This window comes from Hemiscyllium ocellatum, chromosome 22, assembly GCF_020745735.1.
Source record: "Hemiscyllium ocellatum isolate sHemOce1 chromosome 22, sHemOce1.pat.X.cur, whole genome shotgun sequence".
Taxonomy (NCBI): domain Eukaryota; kingdom Metazoa; phylum Chordata; class Chondrichthyes; order Orectolobiformes; family Hemiscylliidae; genus Hemiscyllium; species Hemiscyllium ocellatum.
This window is the reverse complement of record NC_083422.1, coordinates 45,955,626-45,978,599: the sequence shown is the minus strand read 5'-3', so window position 1 is coordinate 45,978,599 and position 22,974 is coordinate 45,955,626. Positions and strand designations below refer to the sequence as shown.

The following is a 22,974-nucleotide window of genomic DNA, read 5'->3' as shown; positions in this document are numbered from 1 at the left end:
GTTGAGTGGGGTCCCACAGGGTTCTGTTCTTGGACCTCTGTTCTTCATAGTTTTTATAAACGACTTGGACGAGGAGGTTGAGGGGTGGGTTAGCAAATTTGCAGATGACACTAAGGTTGAAGGTGTTGTTGGTAGTATTTTTGGCTATTGCAAGCTGCAGCGCCACATGATGTAGAGCTGGGCTGAGAAACGGCAGATGGTGTTCAGACTGGATAAATGCGAAGTGATGCATTTCGGAAGGTCAAACTCGAATGCTGAATATAAGATTAAAGACAGATTCTTGATATAGTGTGGAGGAACAGAGGAATCTGGGTGTGCAAGTGCTTAGATCCCTCAAAGTTGCCACCCAAGTGGATTGGGTTGTAAAGAAAGCATATGGTATTTTGGCTTTCCTTAACAGAGGGATTGAGTTTAAGAGCCGTGAAGTTTTGCTACAGCTCTACAAGTACCTGGTGAGACCACATTTGGAGTATTGTGTCCAGTTCTGGTTGGCCTACCATAGGAAAGAGACAGAGGCTTTGGAGAAGGTACAAAGAAGATTTACCAGGATGTTGCCTGGACTGGAGGGCTTGCTTATGAAGAAAGGTTGAAAAAGCTCAGACTTGTCTCTCTGGAGAGAGAGAGGAAAAGAGGAGACCTGAATAAGGTGTACAAGATAATGAGGAATAGATAGAGTCAATAGCCAGAGACTTTTCCCCAGGGCAGGATTGTCGGGTACGAGGGGTCATAGTTTTAAGATATTAGGGGAAAGGTATAGAAGAGACATAAGAGGTAGGTTCTTTACACAGAGTTGTGAATGCATGGAATTTGTTGCCAGTGGTGGTGGTGGAAGCAGAGTCATTAGGGATATTAAATGACTGCTGGACAGGCACATGGAGAGCAGTGAGTTGAGGGGTGCATAGGTTAATTTATTATATTTCACGTTAGGATTAAACCTCAGCACAACATCGTGGGCCAAAGGGTCTGCTCTGTGCTATGCTTTTCTATGTTCTATGTACTTCATTTACTGCTCTCAGATCGTGCACAAGTCTTCATTTGGATTTCTCAGTTTTAGGACTGGCAGCAGCGGAGCGTCACGGGGGCTTCTTGTTTCCTCAAGTACTCCTGCTTCAAACAGTCCCTATCTCGTTGATGGCATTCCCTCTTCTGCTTATGGTTTTAAGGGGTACTGTTAATCTTCTAGGTGGAAATGCTTCCCATTTTAATCTTATGTCTAACTGACTTGCTGATTTCACTTTTCCAACATCGGTGACATGCTGTGACCATAAAACAGTTGGCAATGCATCCAACCTTTTATCCCTTTGGTGGCTATCCTCTAATTATCATTGACATATCTCGGTGGGCAGTCACCTAGACTTCCTTTGGGTTTCCCATCATTTCTATACAAGCTGCAAGCCTAACAGTCACTATTGTCAGATATCCAGATCTCTAGTGTCACCTCCCGCCCAATCACTAATTTCTGCTCGTTTTATCATGGGTCCCAACTCCTTAGACTGGTGTCCCTCATTTACTAGCATCGTCACAAGTGGGTGCAGCGCCTGGTATACTGTACAATTTTTCCAGAAATTCTTTTATTTATCATGCCACTCCCTGCCTGCCTATTATAGCTTCACTCTAAGTGCTGCTGGGTGACCACCTCAGTGCTATCACCTTTCCAGCGTCCCGAAGTCTTGCCAAATATCACTGTGCAACGCAGTTCAGATTTGGGCAGTTTAGCCTTAGGTAGCACAGCTAGAATATCTTCTTTCCATTTTCCCCAGATACCCCAAATGTAGCAATCTACTTCTCCTATCCACATTGGCATTTCTGACTTCCTGCATTAACTGGGTACTTGCCCTTTCTACACTTAAACCCTTTTGAATACATTCTAATTTCAGCAAAGTGTCTCTGCCCAGCAAATTAACCGGAGTACACTTGGAGTAAAAAGTGAGGTCTGCAGATGCTGGAGATCAGAGCTGAAAATGTGTTGCTGGTTAAAGCACAGCAGGTCAGGCAGCATCCAAGGAACAGGAAATTCGACGTTTCGGGCCAGAGCCCTTCATCAGGAAGGGCTTGGACACCAGTATCGGCAAGACTATTTCTCTGCTTCCCATTTTTAAACTTTTCCCATCCGTCCCCCGCTAGTCTTGTTTGGGGTCTCCTCTTTTGCCCACTTTTCTACTTTCCTATGCTTTTTCCACGGGTCATTCTCCTTCTGATGCCATTTGACATTCCTTTTATCTCAAATGCCTCGTAGACTTTGCTCTCGTATTGTCCGCAATAACCTAAAATTCCTCCTCCAAACCCTCTTTGTATTTTTGTTTTTGCCATTTCCTTCATTATCATCCTCCCTTCATCCTCTCTGATCAACGCCTTTACTTCTTCCCTTCTTTGGTTCAGTTTATTTTTCTCGTCCTTGTCCTCAATCTATTCAATTTCTCCTATTTCTAGCATTCCCTTTATTAAGGGATGAAAATGTGTTGCTGGAAAAAACACAGCCGATCAGGCAGCATCCAAGGAGCAGGAGAGTCGATGTTTTGGGCATGAGCCCTTCTTCAGGAATGAGGAAAGGGTGTCCAGCAGGCTAAGATAAAAAGGTAGGGAGGAGAGACTTGGGGGAGGGGCATTGGAAATGTGATAGGTGGAAGGGGGTCAAGGTGAGGGTGATAGGCCAGAGTGGGGGTGGGGGCAGAGAGGTCAGGAAGAAGATTGCAGGTTAGGAAGGCGGTGCTGATTTCGAGGGATTTGATTGAGACAAGGTGGGGGAAGGGAAAATGAGGAAACTGGAGAAATCTGAGTTCATCCCTTGTGGTTGAGGGTTCCTAGGTGGAAGATGAGGCGATCTTCCTCCAGCCGTCGTGTTGCTATGGTCTGGCGATGGAGGAGTCCAAGGACCTGCATGTCCTTGGTGGAGTGGGAGGGGGAGTTGAAGTGTTGAGCCACAGGGCTCCTGTTCCTTGGATGCTGCCTGACCTGCTGCACTTTTCCAGCAACACATTTTCAGCTCTGATCTCCAGCATCTGCAGTCCTCACTTTCTCTTTTATTAAGGGACACTGCTTTGGGTTTCCGGTGTTCGGGTAAGGAGGGGGTCTAACTCTTTCAAGTCTGGATATAGAGGAGGTTTCTTTTCCTGACCTTCCATTTCTACAGTCTGCTTATCTTATTTTTTTGGCAGCTTGCCTGATCACTACTGGTATACTTGTCCCAGTTTCTCTCTTTTCTGAAAACGTTTTAGTATTTCTGTCTCTTGTTAAGATTTCTCTTTTGGTTTGTAATTTTCAATTAATCCTTCAATCTCATCGTAGATGCTTATATCAAAAGGTATCTTCTATTTTCCCATTTTTCAGAGATTCTTAATGATGTAATTTTTTTGATATTGGGAATTTTTTACTCAATACTTCAATTGCAGTCCCTTTACTTATGATATTTGTTCTAGTCCAGTTAACCTATTGTCTCCATCCTCACAATTTATGTCTCACTATTCCAGTGGTGCCTCGTCAATAATAAAGAAAATTTAACTTCACTCATTCTGCCCATGCAGACTCCTGCTTGGGATATCTGCAGAACTTCCTATCCTGCCCAAACAGACCCCTACTTTTCTTAGGGCGGTATCCGCAGGATTTCTCTTACCTCATCCGCTCCGTCTCTTGGCTCACTCAAAACAGTATTTATGAGGACTTTTGCTGGCCCAGTCCGTTAAGACTCTTGTTACCTGCAAGGCAGTATCCACATGGACTTAACATCATGTGGAATTTTATTTCAGATAATTTCTTATTTTCTATTCTCACTCTCCCCACTGATCAATCGTCTGAGTGTCCTCAAACTTCAATTTATTATTGAACTGTTTGGATCGGAGAGACCCTTCAGCAGCTTTCTCCTCACTTGTGTCCCTGAGGACTTCCCTTAATTAACAGAAGGTAATCCAAATTAACAGCAAAGCACTTACTTCTTTTGTGGGTGGCCAGTCCTTATTCTGTCAGTCTCGGGAAGGACCCCGATGTACCAGGAAGCGCCCTTGGGCTGCCGCCTCTTTCATGCAAGTCTCTTTCCGATCCTGCCAACTATGTCAATTTTGTCATGGAGAACTGCACCTTTTAAGAATGACCGGGAGATGCAGAGGATTCCTCAAGCCGTGAAGCCTTAATTTCCAAAATAAAAAACCTGTGACAACCAGAGAAGTATTCGCTGATTGCCTGAGCACAGGCTGCTCTTTTTATGTTTTTCTAATAGCTGAGCCCTTTTCTCATAATGTAGGCTCAATGCAATTGACTATGTAATGTTCCCTAAACCAATCACACTTTGCCACAATTGTCTTCCAGTTTATGTTCAGCCTGTCACATTATGTCAGTTAGTTTTCAAAGATTTGCTAATATACTGCTTAATTTATCATGAGATGGGCCGCGTCATGTTCCTCCGTAATCCTGCTGCATTTACACAAGGTGGTCTCAGGTGTGCAAAACAGACCTCGTAATTAAACATCACCCCAGAACATAGGGGGACTCATAACTTATTCTTATTTCATAGTCATATACAGTACTCCTATTTTCCATATGTGGGGAAATTGCAGAAAGTTGTCAACAGTCATTGTGCAAGCCAACCTTCCATCCATTGACTCCATCTGCACTTCTCATTGCTGCGGAAAAACAGCCAACCACAAAGACTTCCTCCCACCCCAGTTATAATCTCTTCCAACATCTTCTGTCAGGCAGAAGACTCAAAAGCCTAAAAAACATATCAACAGGTTAAAGAACAGCTTTTTCCCTGCTGTTATTAGACTTCTGAATGGACCTTTTAAATCTGAAATCTAATAGTGATCTTGCTTTTGGTGCACCTTCTTCTCATCAGCCATAACTTCATATAATCACCCAATGATCTTTGTATGCTATGATCTGCCTATACTGCACATAAAACAAAAAAGGTTTACATGTACATAGATACATGTGACCATAATATCACAAATCAAATACTAAAAAAGACCTGATGAAAGCTTTATTCTGCAAAGCAGTGACTGAATCAAAACATTTGCACTATTAGCACATAGAGTAGTGGGACTTGATTATCAGCACAATCCTCCTATCAAATTGTAATATCGTTTGGGAGCTTGGATTTATGATGTGGGACGCAGTCAACAAGCAATTGCATGTAGTCCTATAATGACTGATAAATGATATAAAAGATAACAGTTTCTCATCATTAAACCAAAATGGCATCAGAAATGTCGAAAACACATACAGATGAAAGCACTACCACTAATTGGCTTACAAAATTTAACTAAGGCTGAAATAACAATTGTTGAATGAGCTAAAGGTGGAAATTCCTGAGAAAGCCAAGGCATCAAAGATAATCAATCATTGTATTAACATAGCATTTGGGATGAGTAGATATACATGTTACAACTAAACTCTGGGTAAGGCTCCAGCATATTACAGGTCCAGACAAGATATCCAAAATGGTCAAGCCAATTGTGAGGAAGGATGAACCAGCTACTCTTTATACACTTGCTCCTTGGTTGGACATAGTTAACTTAGGGAGAATCCTAATAATACATTCATGTTGAAAAAGCCAACTTAATTAACCTTTCTTGACATAGGAGTCATAGAGATGTACAGCATGAAACAGATCCTTCCGTTAACAAGTGAGAGAAGAAATAAGAACACAACACACAAACACAGGTTAGAAATGTGGAATTACTACAAAGAGATAGAATTTAAAAGAAACAGATTAGTTTCAATTGGTTGTTAAAGATTAGATAGTGGAACCTTTTAACTAATCAGTTGAATTTAGGATTTGTGCCATTGCAGTTTAGCTGAAATCCTGTTGTTGCGCTTCTCTTTCATGGTGGCTGGCAGCACTAAGATTTTTTTGTTCTATTTCCTTTTGATTACTAGCAATAAACACAAGAGATTTCCTTACATGCAAATCCAGGGATGACTAATGGGTGGTTCAACTTAACTTCCACAACACAAGGACTCAAACTCAGGCTAATACTCATAGGAAGCAAACCCCACTGTCATGTGTGAATACCTCAACTCACAAAGACACACCTTCGACTAGCACATAGACCAGGGTTAAATTGGTTGCTTATTTTCGAAAGCCAAAATTGAAAAAGAACAAGCAAAACAAAACATGTTACTTGCCTAGATTTTCTTCTCCCATATGTTCAGTTTGACCTTAGAGGGCATAAAAACATGACGGGCATGGACAAGATAAATAGACAAAGTCTTTTCCCTAGAGTGGGGAGTCCAGAACTGAGGACATAGGTTTAGAGTGAGAGGGGAAAGATAGAAGACAGACCTACAGGGCAACCTTTTCACACAGAGGTCATGAGGGTTTGGAATAAGCTACCAGAGAAAGTGGTGGAGGCTAGTACAATTGCAACATTTAGAAGGCATCTAAATGGATATATGAATAGGAAGGGTTTGGGGGGATATAGGCCAGGTGCTGGCAGGTGAGACAAGTTTGGGTTGGGATATCTGGTCAGTATGGATGGGTTGGACCGAAAGGTCTGTTTCGGTGTTGTACATCTTTATGACTCTATGAATACTTCTGGCGATTACAGTTCAGTTCATCTTGCATTTCTCTCAAGTCCATTTCTTTGAAACTGCCTTGACAGCTCATCATGTGTGACATTTCAGGGTGAATGTCCAAGTCTGTAGACAGCTACTAAATTGATATCTGCAGTTGTTTTGGTCCATGTCCTTTATCTAAAAAGGATTAGGCATTCTGTAATTTAAACTTAAATATGTATACATAATTTGGGGCTTTGTTGTCATGACACAAGAGGCACCGGTACTGAACGCTGTGACTCATTGGAGTTAATGATGATGATATTATGGTTCAAGCTTCGTGAGCATGAGAGAAAGCAATGGAGCAGTTAGAAATAGAATTGCAAAAAGCAGAGGAAGAAAAATAAAGAGCATTGGAATGGTGAAGAATGGAAAAGGAAGTGGAGATTAAGAGGCAGAAACCAGAATTTCAGGAAAGACAAAGAAATAAAGAGGTATTTGAAAAGATAATATTAGCTTAGGAGGTGGAGAGAAAAAAAAACTTGGGTACAGAGGAAAGCTCTGGAAGGAAAATTTTAACCTCATCCAAAGTCTAGTATTGAGATGTTTAAATTTGTATGTGCCCTCCCAAAGTGTGGAGAGATACATCATTTGCTTAAGAAGAAGGTAGCAAAATAAATTAAAATGACCAAAGGTAAACTGGGCTTTGTTCATGCAAAGCAGTTTAAGGATTGGGCACTTTCAGAAAAGATTGTTATAGATTAATATTACTATAAAATTAAAAGCTATTTTAAATGCATAACTTAATTCCTGAGGTACTCGGACAAAGAATTTGATACACAAAACAGCCTTAAATTGAACTTGACAAGGTAAAGTGAAGTAATTTTGACCATTGTATATGGGCAACAGGAGTAAGTGCCAAAGTACAGATAAATCATTCCCTTGGATGAATTTCAAAATTTATTTCCTCCAGTTATTATAACTATTGGATCAAATTTGTATCAGCTCGACAAGCAGAAGAGATGGCTGTATTTTAAGGTGATCCATAAATTTAAGTTTTTCCCATCACCCTGACAACCTGGAAGGAATGGAAAATGGGAGAGAGAGTGAAAGGAAGGCAGACAGTACAGAAGAGACAGCTGGGAATTCCAAAGAACTCTTCAAATCAGAAGGAAAGGCACTGAGTAAGGAAGTGAAAATTGAAGGTGCGAGTGTTTCCATTATAACAATGTGGCACACCTTCATTCAGAGTGCTGCAGGTCACATGGGAAAACTGTAAGACCTATTGGGGTATTGAAGAGTGATTCTGAACAAGGAACCCAGAATGAAAACAATTGTAGCTGTTTCAAAAAATTATGAGACTGAAGATTGACCTGGCTTGGAATGCAAGAAAGACGAATAAAGTATGAGGGAAAGGATTTTCATCAAGAAAAGCAATCACCTATTCCTCAAATAATGCAGCTAAACTCAATTATATTAAAAAGCATAAATGACCATACTCTTATGGGAAAAGCTCTTCCCCAGCCTCTGAAGAATGAATTGAAAACTAAATAGTTAAAATTATCAGTCAGCAATGGTGCTTAGGGATATTGGGAAAAGGCAGGGTATGGTACTAGCCAATAGAGTTGGTGCACCCATGATGGGTTGAATGTCCCCTTCTACACCATAATTTTGTGATTACGTAAAATTGAATTAGTGGAACATATACATTCACTCCTTTGTGCAGAGTACATTTAGAATGCAATTTGATGTTAGGAACAGTGGTAGTAGAGGTTGTTCAGAAATTACCTGCAGGTGGAGTTGACTCATTCATAGATAATGATTTGACAGGAATGGAAAAGTGTAGTATTATCCAAACCACAAAATTGCACTGGAGTTTAAGAGAGACTGAACAGTTACAAGAATTTTTTCTAGGTATTTTTGTTTCCTGTGGGAGTGACCAACTACTTTTTTTAAAGAAAAATGTCTTTTGTACTGACCTCAGGGTGTCCATGTATGATTGCAATCTGAAAGCACATGTTAATCTTGTGGCACATCAATTGGCACACCTCAGAGTGGCTGCTTAGATGGAACATTGGTCATCTAACAGACTATATTATGGGGAATTTAACTAATACTACAGTCAGGTTTTAGGACATCCAAACCTTTCTTTATATATGGAGATAATCCAAGAGAAGCAAGTCTTCTTTCATAGAAAATAACAGCTCAGCAAACAGATCAAACATCAATCAAGTTAGCAGCCATGGTCCACACTGAAGCAGAGGCTGAGGTAGTTTTTAAAGTGTTATGTTAAGAATGGGATTTTGAGGAAGTGAAGAAGTGAAAGACTGGTCATTTGTTTTAGGTAATGGTACCACCCAGCTATGATAAAGAGCATTTGCAGGTTGCAAATGAAATTCCTACAGCAGGGCATGCATGTAGGAATATTGAAAACTCAAGCATTGATTAACGGGCATTTTACAGGCCAGGTCTTTACAACAGTGTGGTGCAGTTTTGTAAGGTGTCATTTCTAAAGTGGTTGAAAAACCTCAATATGCAGTCAAATCAGCACCTTTTATAGCCACATCAATTCTTGATGAACCATTCATCAGGGTATTATTAGAATGTAGGACTGCTATTGGAAATTAAAGTGGAAATTCAGTGTGTATTGGGAAAATCAAATAAAAAACAAACAAACCAAATAACTTGATTGAATCTAGTCAAGTCAAAACAGTTGGAGCTCTCCAGTAGTATTAAGCGCCAGACTTGACAGGTTGACTAAAATAATTTGCATAGAATATGGGAAAGCAAATGCAATAACAAAAGAAAGTGATTCATATTGGTTTCCTTGGTTCGCAGTTTATATTGATCAGTTTGGCAGTGCCTCACTCCTTACAAGAAGTAAAAAGAACTATGGATGCTGGAAATACAAAATAAATTGCTGTGGAAACTCAGTTAATGTTTCAGGTCCAGTGAACCTTCTTCAGTCCCATGAGCTCTGAAGTAGGGTCACTGGACCCAAAATGGTAACAGTTTTCTCTCCATAGATGCTGCCAGACCACCTAAGTTTCTCCAATAATTTCTGTCTTTATCCCTTATTCCTTACTAATTGATTCATTAAAGGAATACTGGCAAGTACCATTGACAAAAAGTGCAGGAGATTATTTTTAAAAACATAACCCATTTGGTGTTAGGAGTGATGCCAATCACGTTAAAAATGCTCTTGCTACTCTCCAGATAGCTCTTGAACCAAAGTATAACTAGTGTGCCTAATTAGAACTTATTTCATATGTTATTACACAGAAACAATTGGGACGAATGCGAAAACAGTTAGAACTCTTATTGAAGAATTACAGTGAACTGGCCTGGTGCTACATCTTGCCAAGAGTGAGTTTACAAAAAAAAACACAAGAGTCAGGGTGGGGGCAAGAGCAATTATTCCACCCCTCCCCCTAAGGCAAATAAAGCAAAGGATTTGACGCAATTCCCTATTTTGGAAATTAAATAGGAAATAGTGATAATTTTTGGAGGTGTGACTTCCATTGAAAGTTTGAGCCAAACTTCAGCACTATAGCTGAACTTAACAGATTTATTGCAAAACTCAGGCATACATAATGTGATCAAGGGTGACAAACAACTTAAGATGAAGGCAATCCTAACAGATGAATTGGTGTTGGCTGCCCCTGGCTTAACTAATCCCTTTAAGTGGTGATTGATGTTAGTGACTTGGGGTGGGTACAATTTTATTGAAAAAAGAAGAAGAATTAGTTAAATAGAAGCCAGAAAGATAGTACGCTAAGAAACCAAACTAACAAAGGGAATATTCCACAAACATTAGGAAAGGAAATCCTGGGATTGTTACTGGCTTTTAAACATTACGTTTAATGTCCAGCACAACCACAAACCATATGCTCACCATGATCTTTTAGAGTTGGGAGAAAAGTTTATAAGTGAAAATAAGAGTATTTCAGTTGAATTTCCTATTTCAGCTTATAACAAAGATTGTTCACAGTGTTGATCCACAAATCAAGACTGTATTAATGTTGGATTGTTTGAACATTTAAACAGGTAAAAAGAACTGGATAGTGGTGTTTCATTTCCCAGGGTGGAGGAATGTAAGAAATATGTATCTATATTTACAGCCTGCGCAGAGAACTGGAACTATTCAGATATGGAATCAGTTCTTTTTTAAAAAAAAGTGTTGAAGTGAACACGAGGTTTCAAGGATATCCATCTAAATAAATTAATTTAGCATATCTAAATAAATACAGAAAGTCAAATGACTTCAGGGAAAATAGCCAATCAAAGCTTTCAGGGAGCCGAGATAGGATTTGTTGCCCTCAGTTGCTAGAAAAATCTAACTTTGAAAGGACTATGGGGCCACTGTGTTAATGGTTGCCTATCAAATCTTTCTGGAATATTTTGTTTTATGACTCTTCTGGATTAAGGGAAAAACAGCAATTAAATCATGTTTATTTCTACTTGACCTGTCAATTGTCTTTTATAATAAAGCCCATGTGCATTTCAATAAAATATTTAATTCAGTCTTTTTATTATTTTTGCAATCACTGGCCCTCTGTGGCACACAATTCATCCCTGCCGTCCTCTGATGATTGCTTCCTTTATTGTTACCTTGATCTCATGCCTTCTCTGTTTACCCCAGGAAGTGAAACACCACTACCCAGCTCTTTACACCCGTTTAAATGTCCAAACAATACAACATTAATACAGTATTTGATCCCTTTGCCCAATTATTTAGTTTAAAGTCCTTTCTTCCCAGTTTATATAGCTCTTCAACATTGGTCTTGGCATGGTTCAGGTGAAGATCATTCTAGTGTTACAAGTAATGTTTTGCCTCTACTAGTATCAGCACAACTCATTAATTAAAACCCATTTTTGTTTTCACACTAATCTTTGAGCCATATTTTTAACTGCTAGACCATATTTATCCTCTCCCAATTTGCTCCTGACTCAGGTAATAAATTAAGGTTATTATTTTTGGGGTTCTGCTTTTTAAGTTTAGCTCTTTGTTGCTAATACCATCTAAAACATTGCAACTTTTCTAGTTCTATGTTGGTGGTAGCTAAATGGACCCCAGCCACTGGATTCTCCCCCTCCTACTGAAAGTTTGTCTTCAGTCATCAGGATTGACAGTCAGCTGTATGATGCATATAACAGTGCCTATTTCCAAACGTAATATTCCTTCCAACCACGCCTTTCAGACCTACTGCTTCAATGTCTTCTGCCCTAGGATTGGTTCGAATATAAATAAACCTGTCGGACAATTACAAAGGCTTAGGCTGTTCCAATTATACCTTTCTTTACTTGTCTTAAAGACATCCCCCAACAAAAATCAGAAGACCTAATCCTAAAAGAGTGTGACCACCCCCCGTACAATATGTCTAGACTCCTTTCCCTGATACTTTGCAACGCCTGTAACTCATGCCAAACGTTTGCTCAAGATTACTCATTACTGTCCACAAATGTCGCAATGCATCACCAACTCTGCCAGAGGAAGTGGTGGAGGCTGGTACAAAGACTATATTTAAAAGACACCTCGATATGTATACGAATAGGAAAGGTCTAGAGGGAATATCGGCCAAGTGCTGGTAGATAAGACTAAATTAATTTAGCATTGGACGAGGTGGACCGAAGGATCTGCTTCCGTGCTGTGTATCTCTATAATTCTATCACCTTCATTATATATAAACATTTTTATTAATAATAAACACCAACAACCTTTACTGCTATTATTAAATCCTACACAACCACTCACTTATCACTGTGATATCACACACTGCTTTCTCTCTGAACACAACGTAGAGCCTTTTCAGAGACTGCAGCTCGATTCCAGATTACCCTCTCCCCAACAACTTCCTAAGGAGAAGAAATTAGACTTTTATGTTCTTGCTTTCTCACAAACATTTCTCCCCCCGCGATCTTCGTCTTTGTGTCGCTAAACCGTACGCGCTCGCGCGCCCTTTAAATCTCCCGCCTCTTGCCGGGGGGTGTGACGAAATGGGGCGGTGCCTGTCGACAATGTTCTGAGCGCGGATTGATGGATTGTGGTTCTCTATGAGATCGACCTGTCTGTGATTGGCTGTTTGATATGTCAGTTGGAGGGTTGTAGCTGGAGCGAGAAGAAAAGGCGACATCGGGAGTGCGCACGAGGCACCGAGCGGGCACCGGGGGAAACGACGGATATCCATTCGGGAGTGGGGGGCAAGAGCGGCCGGCAAAGAGTGGGCACCGGGAGGTGGGTGGGTCAGTGGAGTGACGGGCAACGAGCAGAATTTTTTAGAGGAGTGACGGACACCGAGCTGGTGGGGGGTGGAAAGAGGTTGGGAGACCGCACTTTCTGAGCCGAACACCGTGTGTAAGCAGAGGCACCGAGAGGATGCAGCCCCCGGGCCGCGTGGCGGTGGATGTGCGGGTCCAGGATGTGGAGAAACGGAGGAATCCGAGCAAACACTATGTAAGTCCAGGGCATGGAGCGGCAGAGGCTTGGGGACGGTGAAAGTTCCATTCTAATAGCCGGAGTGGGGGCTGGCTCCGGACTGCTCCAAATTCGGGGCAAAATATTCAAATTGTCTCCCCAGTGAAATATTTCTGCATGTTTGACTTCAGTAGTTCGAGGTCTTTTTAAAACTTTCATGGGTAGAGTGTGGCGGTATATGCTGCCCATCCCTCATTGTCTTTGACTGGTTGGTGGTGATCACATTTATCCACTTGGATTTGAAAATTTTGTGTTAGTATATTTTCTCAAGTTTGAAATTCTTTCAAAGTAGTTACTACTTCAAATATGACCATCGGTTTCTTCATAGCTTTTGAATAATGTCTTAACCCAAGCTGTCGTTGTAACAACAAGGGTTTTTTTTTCCCCTGTTGTTTCAATTATTTGCTACAGTAGAGAATTCTGTCTCAACTTTTATTGTACTTTCGTGTTAGAATTGCATATTTATCTCAGTGGACGCATGTCACATCACCTTGCAGAGAATCTAGATTGCTTTTCAGTTTATACAGTCGATGGTATAGAATCAAGAATTGGTTCATTGTAAAAGGTTTGTCAGTTGGCAGTAGCCTGTCAAATGAGCAATTCATTTAGTGCCATTCCCCCAGCTGCCTCCTGTAACTCTGCATGTTCTTGAATGCTTCAATTGAACCTGTCTCCAACGTGCTCTCAAGGAGTGAGAACATTTTCTCTCTTATTTACTATATCCAGATCTCTCTAGTAAGACTCTTTTTGGTGTTGTGGCCAATACAGGATTTGTGATAATTGATTGAGAAGAGCCACTTGTCTGGATACTTAGACATAATGTTTTGCCACTGCTGCTGGGGAGAATGTAAACTATGGAAACCAAGGTGCATGGAGAATTGAGAGGGATAGAGAGCACTGAATTGGTTGTAATTATTAATTAAATAGTTCTTAGTTAGGTTTCCTGTAACATTTCTAAAAAGTGACATGAAGTTGAAGTGTTTTGCCTTGTGGTCATCAGGACTGAAGTGCAAGAAAACAAATTTTTAGAGAAGTGCTAAAAACAACATCCTGAAGAATGTCAATAGATCTGGCAGCACCTGTAGAGTGAGAAATAGAATCCGAAGACTTTTTCACATAACTTGCTGTGTTTCCCCTTCAACAGATGCAGCCAGACCAGCCAAGCTTCAGTTTTTATTTCAGATTTCCAACATCCACGATATTTTGCTTTAGAGTCCTACAGAAACAGACCTTTCAGTCCAACTAATCCGATCATGTTCCCAAACTAAACTATTTCCACCTGCCTGTGTTTGGCCCATATCCTTCCAAACCTTTCCTATTCATGCACTTGTCCAAATTTCTAGGAAATGTAACTATCTGCATTTACCATAGAGCTTTAGAGATATACAGCACAGAAGTAGACCCCTTTTATCCAACTTGTCCATGCTGACTAGATGCCTGAGTCTAGTCCCATTTTTCAGTATTTAGCTCACATCCCTCTAAACCCTTTCTATTTATACAGGAAGTTCTTGTGTAATATGTGTTTTGGCCGTGTGATTTGACCATAACATTGCTGAAGAATTAGGGAAAGGTATTTTTGAGAATGCTTACATCTGTTCACAATAGCCTGGTTTCAGTGGCAATCATTTCAGACGCTTCATTCTGTGCACGTGCCGAAGTCTCTGGGCCATTCTGCGCATGCGTCAATGTCTCTGTGCAGTTCTGTGCATGCGCTGATGTCAGCTGCCGTCAGAGCATGTGAGGGGTACGGTACTATACATCGAGCAGCTTCATCTCAAAAATTGAACTAATGCATATTCATTACTCTCCCTCTGAAACAAGAATATTCTTGTATAATTCCTGTATAAGACCTGGATAATTCCTGCAGGACTGCATTACTCTTATACATACTATTTGCCTTCCTAATTTGTTCTTGTACCTGCATATCACAGAATCTACTCCTAGATTATGACCCTTAATTTTTGCGAATATAAAAGAATAGTGACAAGAATGTTAGCAAGAAGATAAAATTGTGGATGATGAACACAAGAAAGGCTATAATGCTGGAAGAGAAGCTGGATAATACAAAGTGTTTTTGAGCACAAGGAGAGAGCATACAAACAGGAAAGAGGGAGTCTATCTTATGTACCATTAGAAGCAATGCTGAAAAGATCAAGGCAAGCTATTTTGCTGGAAACAAGTCTGAGTGCCAGCAAATCTGAGAGGTCACGGCCAAAGGAACTTGGAGTTAGATAGGCTTCTAGATGTTTGGATAGAAGATCAAACAGAAAATCTGGGCCAACTTTTCTCATCATAAAAGGAAAAGCCTTATCCATTTATGAAAACCAAAAGAAAAATGCTCAAAATCTTGCAGTTGTGCCTGCCCTTAGGGCTAGCAGTAGGTGGTTTGCTGGTTTTAAGAACTGCTGTATGTTCCATATCATGTGGTTAATTGGTGAATCTGCCTGTGCAGACGAATGTGTGCTAGTGTTTCCTCCCATAATCTAAGATTTTAAAGGAAGTGAACTTAGCGAGTTTTGAGAAGATTTGTAGTTCAGGTTGAGGTTCTGGATGTAGGTTTGCTTGCTGAGCTGGAAAGTTCATTTCCAGACGTTTCGTCACCCTACTAGGTAATATCTTCAGTGAGCCTTCAGGCGAAGCACAGTTGATAATTCCTGCTTTCTATTTATATGTTTGTGTTTCTTTGGGTTGGTGTTGTCATTTCACGTAGTGATGTTGTTTCCTGTTCTTTTTTCTCAGGGGAGTAGTAGATGGGATGATGGGATCTAACTCAATGTGTTTATTGATAGAGTTTCGGTTGGAATGCCATGCTTCTAGGAATTCTTGTGTGTGTCTCTGTTTGGCTTGTCCTAGGATGGATGTATTGCCCCAGTCGAAGTAGTGTCCTTCTTCATTTGTATGTAAGGATACTAATGAGAGAGGGTCATGTTGTTTTGTGGCTGGTTGATGTTCATGTGTCCTGGTGGCTAGTTTTCTGCCTGTTTGTCCAATGTACTGTTTGTTACAGTCCTTGCAAGGTATTTTGTATTCCAACCCCAACATATAAATAGAAAGCAGGAATTATCAACTGTGCTTTGCCTGGAGGCCCACTGAACATATTACCTAGTAGTGTGGCAAAGCATCTGGAAATGAACCTCCCAGCTTAGTGAGCAAACCTACATCCAGAGGGTGTGAACTCTCAGAGGAGCTCCCAAAAATCAAAGAAAATTGTGTTGCCTTTGCACAGCAGGTTGGCTTGGAAGAAGTGGAAAGTGAGGATATTGAAGAGCAGCCTCAGTCCCACTGTGAAGACCTCACTGCACAGCTGATCTACAACAGCTTGTCACCGAGGGGGATGTGGTAGCTTGAGATGAAAAAGGTGAAGTCCAGGATGCAGCACCATTAGACCTTTCCACTTTTGTTTTCAATCCCTAAGGGAAATTGAGAGGCAGTTGCAGCTCTTAGAAGACAACGATTACAATGCAGAATGCAGCAGCGTAGCATTCATTCAATAAGATATCAGCTGGTACCCTATGAACACCTTCTTCAAAACAGAAGGAAAAAGGCAAAGCAGCAAAAACTGGATGTCTTTTTTTTAAACCAACCCCAAGAAACAGTCAGAGGCATCAACCACGGCCATTCACTTCTGCAATCACAGCTGCACCTGAAGGTGGAAATGCTGATGATGACCCTCAGTTCCTGCATTAGCAATATGTTTTCAATATAATGTGTTAAATTTACTTGTTTCCTTAATAAATATGATTTTAAATCTTCTTTCAGGCTGTGTTATACTTTGTGTTAGGCTTTTGGGTGATTTTTTGAGCTATCATGGGTGATTTTTTTCTTGCTGGTCTACCCCTAACCCCTTTATTTCTGTTAAGTGAGGTTTGCCTGGAATGCAGCTGCAGCATTATTGGAGAACTACCTGTATACCTATCCAGATGCCTTCCATATGTTGTAATCATACCAGCCTCCACCACTTCCTCTGGCAGTTCATTCTGTACATGCATCACCCTCTGTATGAAGATGTTGCCCCTTTATATCTTTCTCCTCTCACCTTTTAAACCTATGCCCTCTAGCTTTGGACCCTTTTGGACCTGTGACTCCACCTTTTCAAGAAAATATGAAACTGCACTCCCACATCTTTGTTCAGCAACATTCCCCAGAACTTACCATTGAGGTGTATAAGTCCTTCCCTAATTTGCCTTTCCAAAATACAGCATCTCACATTTATCTAAATTAAACTCCATATGCCACCCCATTGGCCCATCTGATCAAGATCCCATTGTACTCTTTGCAGTCCACTGCACCTCCAATTTTCGTGTCATTTACAAACTTACTAACCATGCCTCCTGTTCACCACTTCCTCTGGCAGTTCATTTAACGTACTAACCACTCTGTCTTTAAAAAGTTGACCCTCTTTCTCCTCTCGCTTTTAAAGTATGCTTCCCAGTTTTGAACTCTCACCGTAGGGAAAAAGATCTTTGCTGTTCTCTTGACTATGCCCCTCATGATTTGATAAACCTTTACAAGGACACCCCTCAATCCCCTATGCTCCAGTTAAAAATGGTCCCAGTTTATTAAGCCTATTTTTATAACTCCGACTGTGCATTCTCGGCAGCATCCTGGTAAATCTTCTCTGACCCCTCTCCAGTATAATAATAACCTTCATAATGTGGTGACCAGAAAAGCACACAGTACTGCAGAAAATATCTTATCAATATCCTGTATAACCACCGTGATGTCCACACTCCTATACTGAAAAAAGTCAGAGCGAAGAAGGCACTTTAGCATGCTTGCCTTCAAACTGTGGCACAAATTTCCAAGAATTATGTTCCTGAACCCCTAGGTCTCTCTGTTCAATCCAGGGCCCCGCCATTATTTGTACAAATCCTGCACTTGTTTGTTTTACCAAAATGTAATATTTGGCATTTATCCAAATTAAACTCTGTCATTCCTTAACCCATTGCCCCAGTTCATCAAAGTCTATTTGTAATCTTAGATGACCCTCTTTACTGCCCACTATACCACCAATTTTGGTGTCATCTGCAAACTTAATAATGATATCTCCCATATTCTCATTCAAATCATATGCATAAATGACAATTAAAAGTGGTGTCAGTACTGATTCCTGTGAAACACCACTGGTCACGGGCCTCCAATCTGAAAAACAACCCTCAACCCACCTTCTGTCTCGTAAAGTCAATTTTTATCCAGTTGGCAACCTCACCCTGAATTCCATGTGATCTAACTTTACTAATCAGTTTATTGTGCAGAACCTTAGTAAACTTTCTTATGAAGTCTTTATTTTAACAAATAGAGAAATATATTATAGCATGTGGGAGGTTGCTAATGGCTGGTATGGAGATGCAACAGGGACAGTTAACTGATTAAATTGCATCAGGCAAGCTTTGGTTATGGCATTGCCATGGAACTGTAACAGTGCTTAACTCTCTATAGCTCTTTCTTAATTTGTACAAAAGGCACAATACGTGAACATTAATTTTTCCCAGAAAGAATAGGACCATGTGTGAATAAATGTAATTTCTAGCATGCTATCAGTACTGATGATCTTAAATTTATTACCATTGTAATTCTTAGCTGCAAATGTGTTGCTGGTCAAAGCACAGCAGGCCAGGCAGCATCTCAGGAATAGAGAATTCGACGTTTCGAGCATAAGCCCTATGCTCGAAACGTCGAATTCTCTATTCCTGAGATGCTGCCTGGCCTGCTGTGCTTTGACCAGCAACACATTTGCAGCTGTGATCTCCAGCATCTGCAGACCTCATTTTTTACATTGTAATTCTTAGCATAGTTTGGGTTATTAAATAATTTTTATCCAATAACAGAATAACATTGACTGTTGAACACTATGTTCTGAGTTTTGCATGGTTGGTTTGAGTACTCTGAGACACTATCTGCTGAGAATAATCACAGTAATGTGATGTGCTGTTTGCTGAAGTTCATCAGTTGTTGGAAGGTATCTAGACATACTGGGCATCATATCAACACCAGGATACAAAGACATGTGTCCTGGGACATTGAGAAGTAAGAGAGGTTGAGAAAATTGCAATGGACCATTATGCTTCAATACGTTTTAGATATGTTGGTGGTGTCATAGGACTGGAAGAATTGCAGTTCAAAACAGATGTAATGCCTACTAATTACAGGTCAGTTAGCTTGATGTCAAGAGTGTGGTGCTGGAAAAGCACAGCAGGTCAGGCAGCATCTAAGGAGCAGGAGAATTGACATTTTGGGCATAAGCCCTTCATCAGGAAGCCTGAGCTCTGATCTCCAGCATCTGCAGTCCTCACTTTCGCCCAATTAGCTTGGTCTCAAATTACAAGGTGGAGCAAAATTAACAGTCACAGGCAGAGGACAATTTACAGAAGTCAGCATGGATGTGCTGAACGAGAGTAGTACACAGTTGATTTAAAAGTGCCTTGCTGAGGTAACAAATGTCTGCTATGTTGTTGTTTTTGTGTGCGTGGACTTTCAAAAGGCTTTTCATAAAATGCATGTCAGGTAAAGTAGAGTTTGTGGAACAAAAGGGCCAGTAGTAATAAGCATGCAAACTTGGGTGACCGATGGAAAATATAATTGTGAGCACTTTTTTTAATATTCAAAGGAGGATTATAATGGGACCCCACAGTGACAACTGATTTCTGCTTTTCTTATGTAGGAGCAGAGCATACTCCTGCTCACGTCCCATCTGGTTCTTTGAGCTTACTGTGCCATTTGAAGGTCATTGCTGATCTGAATGCAGTCTCAACTCTATTTTTATGTTTCCCCTCCCTGCTTGCCTGAAAAAGTCCTTAGCTCTTACCTATTAAACTCTACCATGAATAGGTTTAATGAGTTCAGTTTCTACTGCTTTCTGGAAAACACCATTCCACAAAGTAACGAAAGTGCATTTTTAAAAAAGTATCTCCTCAACTCCATTTTAAAAAGCAACTTTTTATTTTTAAATGCATTGAACTGGTCTCCCCCAGAAGAAGAAATGTTCTTCCAATATTCACCCAGTTACGCCTTGTCAGGACTTCATGTCCATCATAAAGTCACTTCTTGTTCTTCATTCTTTTGGGTACAGATGCATTATTATTTAACCTTTCTGTATAAGATAATTACTTCATCCAAAGAATGATTAAAATGATCTATTAGAAGTTTCATTTCAACAGAATTCTATGCTTTCTCAAATAAGGAAAGCATCTGTGCTGTACTGAAGATGTGGCCTCACTAAGGCCCTATGTAGCTACAGTAAAATTTCTTTCTTTTAATATTCTGTTCGCCTTGCAATGTACACAAGGGTGGAATTAGATTAGTTCTTTCTTCTAAAGAGAATCTTAAGATTATCGGGGTAGATGGGAATGTGGAATTCAAAATGTAAACAGTTGTCATGATTTGTCTTGTATTAAAAAGTGAGCTTGGCAGCCAATTGGCCTACTCCTGCTATCTTGTGCGTTTGTATGGAAAGAATATGTTTAATAAATTGGACCTCCCTTTGTGCCCTCCATCACAAGTTCAAATTGAAATGGAGTACTCTCCTATACTGCCTTTTCTTTGTGCTAGTGGGCAATCAATTAATGGGTTTTCCATGACTGTCAGCTGCAAATCTACCTTCATTGGTCAATATGCAGGCTGTGATTCATATAGCTGCATGCAGTATATAGTTGTTCTTGTTAACATACTTGTATGGACCTAAAGGACAATTTGCATGCTCGATGCAGAAATCGAAGACATCAAAAGTAACCTGCAAAATTGTGGCTGTTCTGATTGCATTACTGTTAAAGAGTCATAGAGATGTACAGCATGGAAACAGATCCTTTGGTCCAACTCGTCCATGCCGACCAGATATCAAGTAAAATTTAAAAAAAATTCTAAATTAATCTCGTCCCATTTGCCAGCACTTGGCCCATATCCATCTAAACACTTCCTATTTATGTACCCATCCAGATGCCTTTTAAATGTTGTAATTGTATCAGCTCCCACCACCTCTGGCAGCTCATTCTGTACATGTACCACCCTCTATGAAGAAGTTGCCCCTCCGGTTCCTTTTAAATCTTTACCCAGTTACGACACGGGGTAAATCCTTCTGCTAATTTAAACCCGACACACAGAGAAGCTCACCTCGCGCCACTATCTGTTAAATTTCGAGAGGCAAAGAACTATCCCAGATTTCACTATTTAAAGTAAAAATTAACAGTTTTATTCCAGAAGTCCAACAGAGAACATTAAAACACCAGCTATGTACCACTCCTTTCTCTTAAACCTACCTTTTACTTCCCACTCTACAATACTGGTTCGATTTTAAAAAGAGCCCCGATTTAAGATTTACAAAAAAAATGTTTCAAATTGTCAATTGTCCTTTGTAGATTTTTCACTGTATTTTCCTGGGTTGTTCTCCTCTTCAATCTTCTGCACGAATTTCTTATGGACAGGTACCTTTCAGAGAGTTATTCTGCTAGCAGTCTGTTGCTTCTTGGCAGCTCTTTGTAATTCTCTATTGAGATTGTGTTGCTGGAAAAGCACAGCAGGTCAGGCAGCATCTGAGGAGCAGGAAAATTAATGGTTTTGGGCTGGAGCCCTTCATCAGCCTTTGTCCATTCCTGATGAAGGGCTCCGGCCTGAAACGTTGATTCTCCTATTCCTCAGATACTGCCTGACATGCTGTGCTTTTCCAGCAACGCACTCTGAACTCCGATCTCCAGCATCTGCAGACCTCACTGTTTCCTTTATAGTTCTTCCCCAGCTGGTCAAAATTTCAGAATTTATATGCCAAAACATTGTATCATTTCATTGTTTTGATGTCCTGCCAAACAGTAATATTCAAATTTGATTGGCTTTTGGTATCTGGGGCATAATTTTAACTGGCCGGTTTTGAATTTGTTTGTTCCATGGCAACACGGAACCTGCTATTTGTGTCAACCAAATGTTACATTTTTAAATCTTTCAGTACACTATGTGCTTCTCTAAGTCCTTGCCAGCTTCCTCTCTCTCTTAAAGGTAAGTACATACCTACACCTTCATAACACCCCTCTCACCTTAAATCTATGCCCTCTAGTTCTGGATTGCCCTACACTGGGGGGGTTAAGACTTCTACTATTTGTCCTATCTGTGTGTCTTGCAATTTTATAAACTACTATAAGGTCACCTCTTTCCCTCTGATGCTCCAGGGAAAATAGCCCCAGCCTATTCAGCCTTTCCCTATAGCTCAAACACTGCAGTCCTTTTTCTGAACTCTTTCAAGTTTCACAACATATTTTCTATAGTTTGTATTCTAAAATTGAATGCAGTATTGCAAAAGTGGCCTAACCAATGATCTGTACAGCCTAGCATGACCTCCCAACTCTAATACTCAATGCACTGACAAAGTATACCAACCTCCTTCTTTACTATCCTATCTACCTGGAACTCCACTTTCAAGGAGCTATGAACCTGCACTCCAAGGTCTCTTTGTTCAGCAACACTCCCAAGGACCTTACCGTTAAGTGTATAAGTCTTGCTAAGATTTGCTTTCCCAAAATGCACCATCCCGCATTTATCTAAATTAAACTCAGTCTGCCACTTTTCAGCCCATTGGCCCATCTGATCAAGATTCCATTGTAGTCTGAGGTAACTTTCTTTGCTGTTCACTACACCTCCAATTTTGGTGTCATCTGTAAACTTACTAACTATATCCCTTATGCTCACATCCAAATCATTTATATAAATGATTTGTGTGGAGCCGCAGAAAATGGGGGAAGATACTAAACGAGTATTTTGCATCAGTATTTACTGTGGAAAAGGACATGGAAGATATAGAATGTAGGGAAAAGTATCCATTCACGTCCTGGGAATTTATCCAACGTTATTCTTTCCAAGACATCCGGCACCACCACCTCTGCAATATGGGCACTTTTCAAGATATCACCGTTTATTTCCCCAAGTTCCCTAATTTCCATGTCCTTCTCCACAGTTAACACTGATGTGAAATACTCATTTAATTATCTTCCCCCATATCCTGTGCTTCCACACATTAGCAGTCTTGCCAATTT

The 22,974-nt window shown here is 40.4% G+C and overlaps 1 protein-coding gene across 1 annotated transcript in view; it reads left to right on the top strand.

The window, feature by feature from the left end:
• Nucleotides 1–12,819: 12,819 nt before the first annotated feature.
• sh3pxd2aa (SH3 and PX domains 2Aa) overlaps nt 12,820–22,974 on the top strand; it is a 306,310-nt gene continuing 296,155 nt past the window's right edge. Inside the window, exon 1 of the mRNA XM_060842142.1 lies at nt 12,820–12,940. Within this exon, the coding sequence (XP_060698125.1) occupies nt 12,863–12,940 (78 nt within the window). The 5' untranslated portion in view covers nt 12,820–12,862. The remainder of the gene's footprint in view (nt 12,941–22,974) is intronic.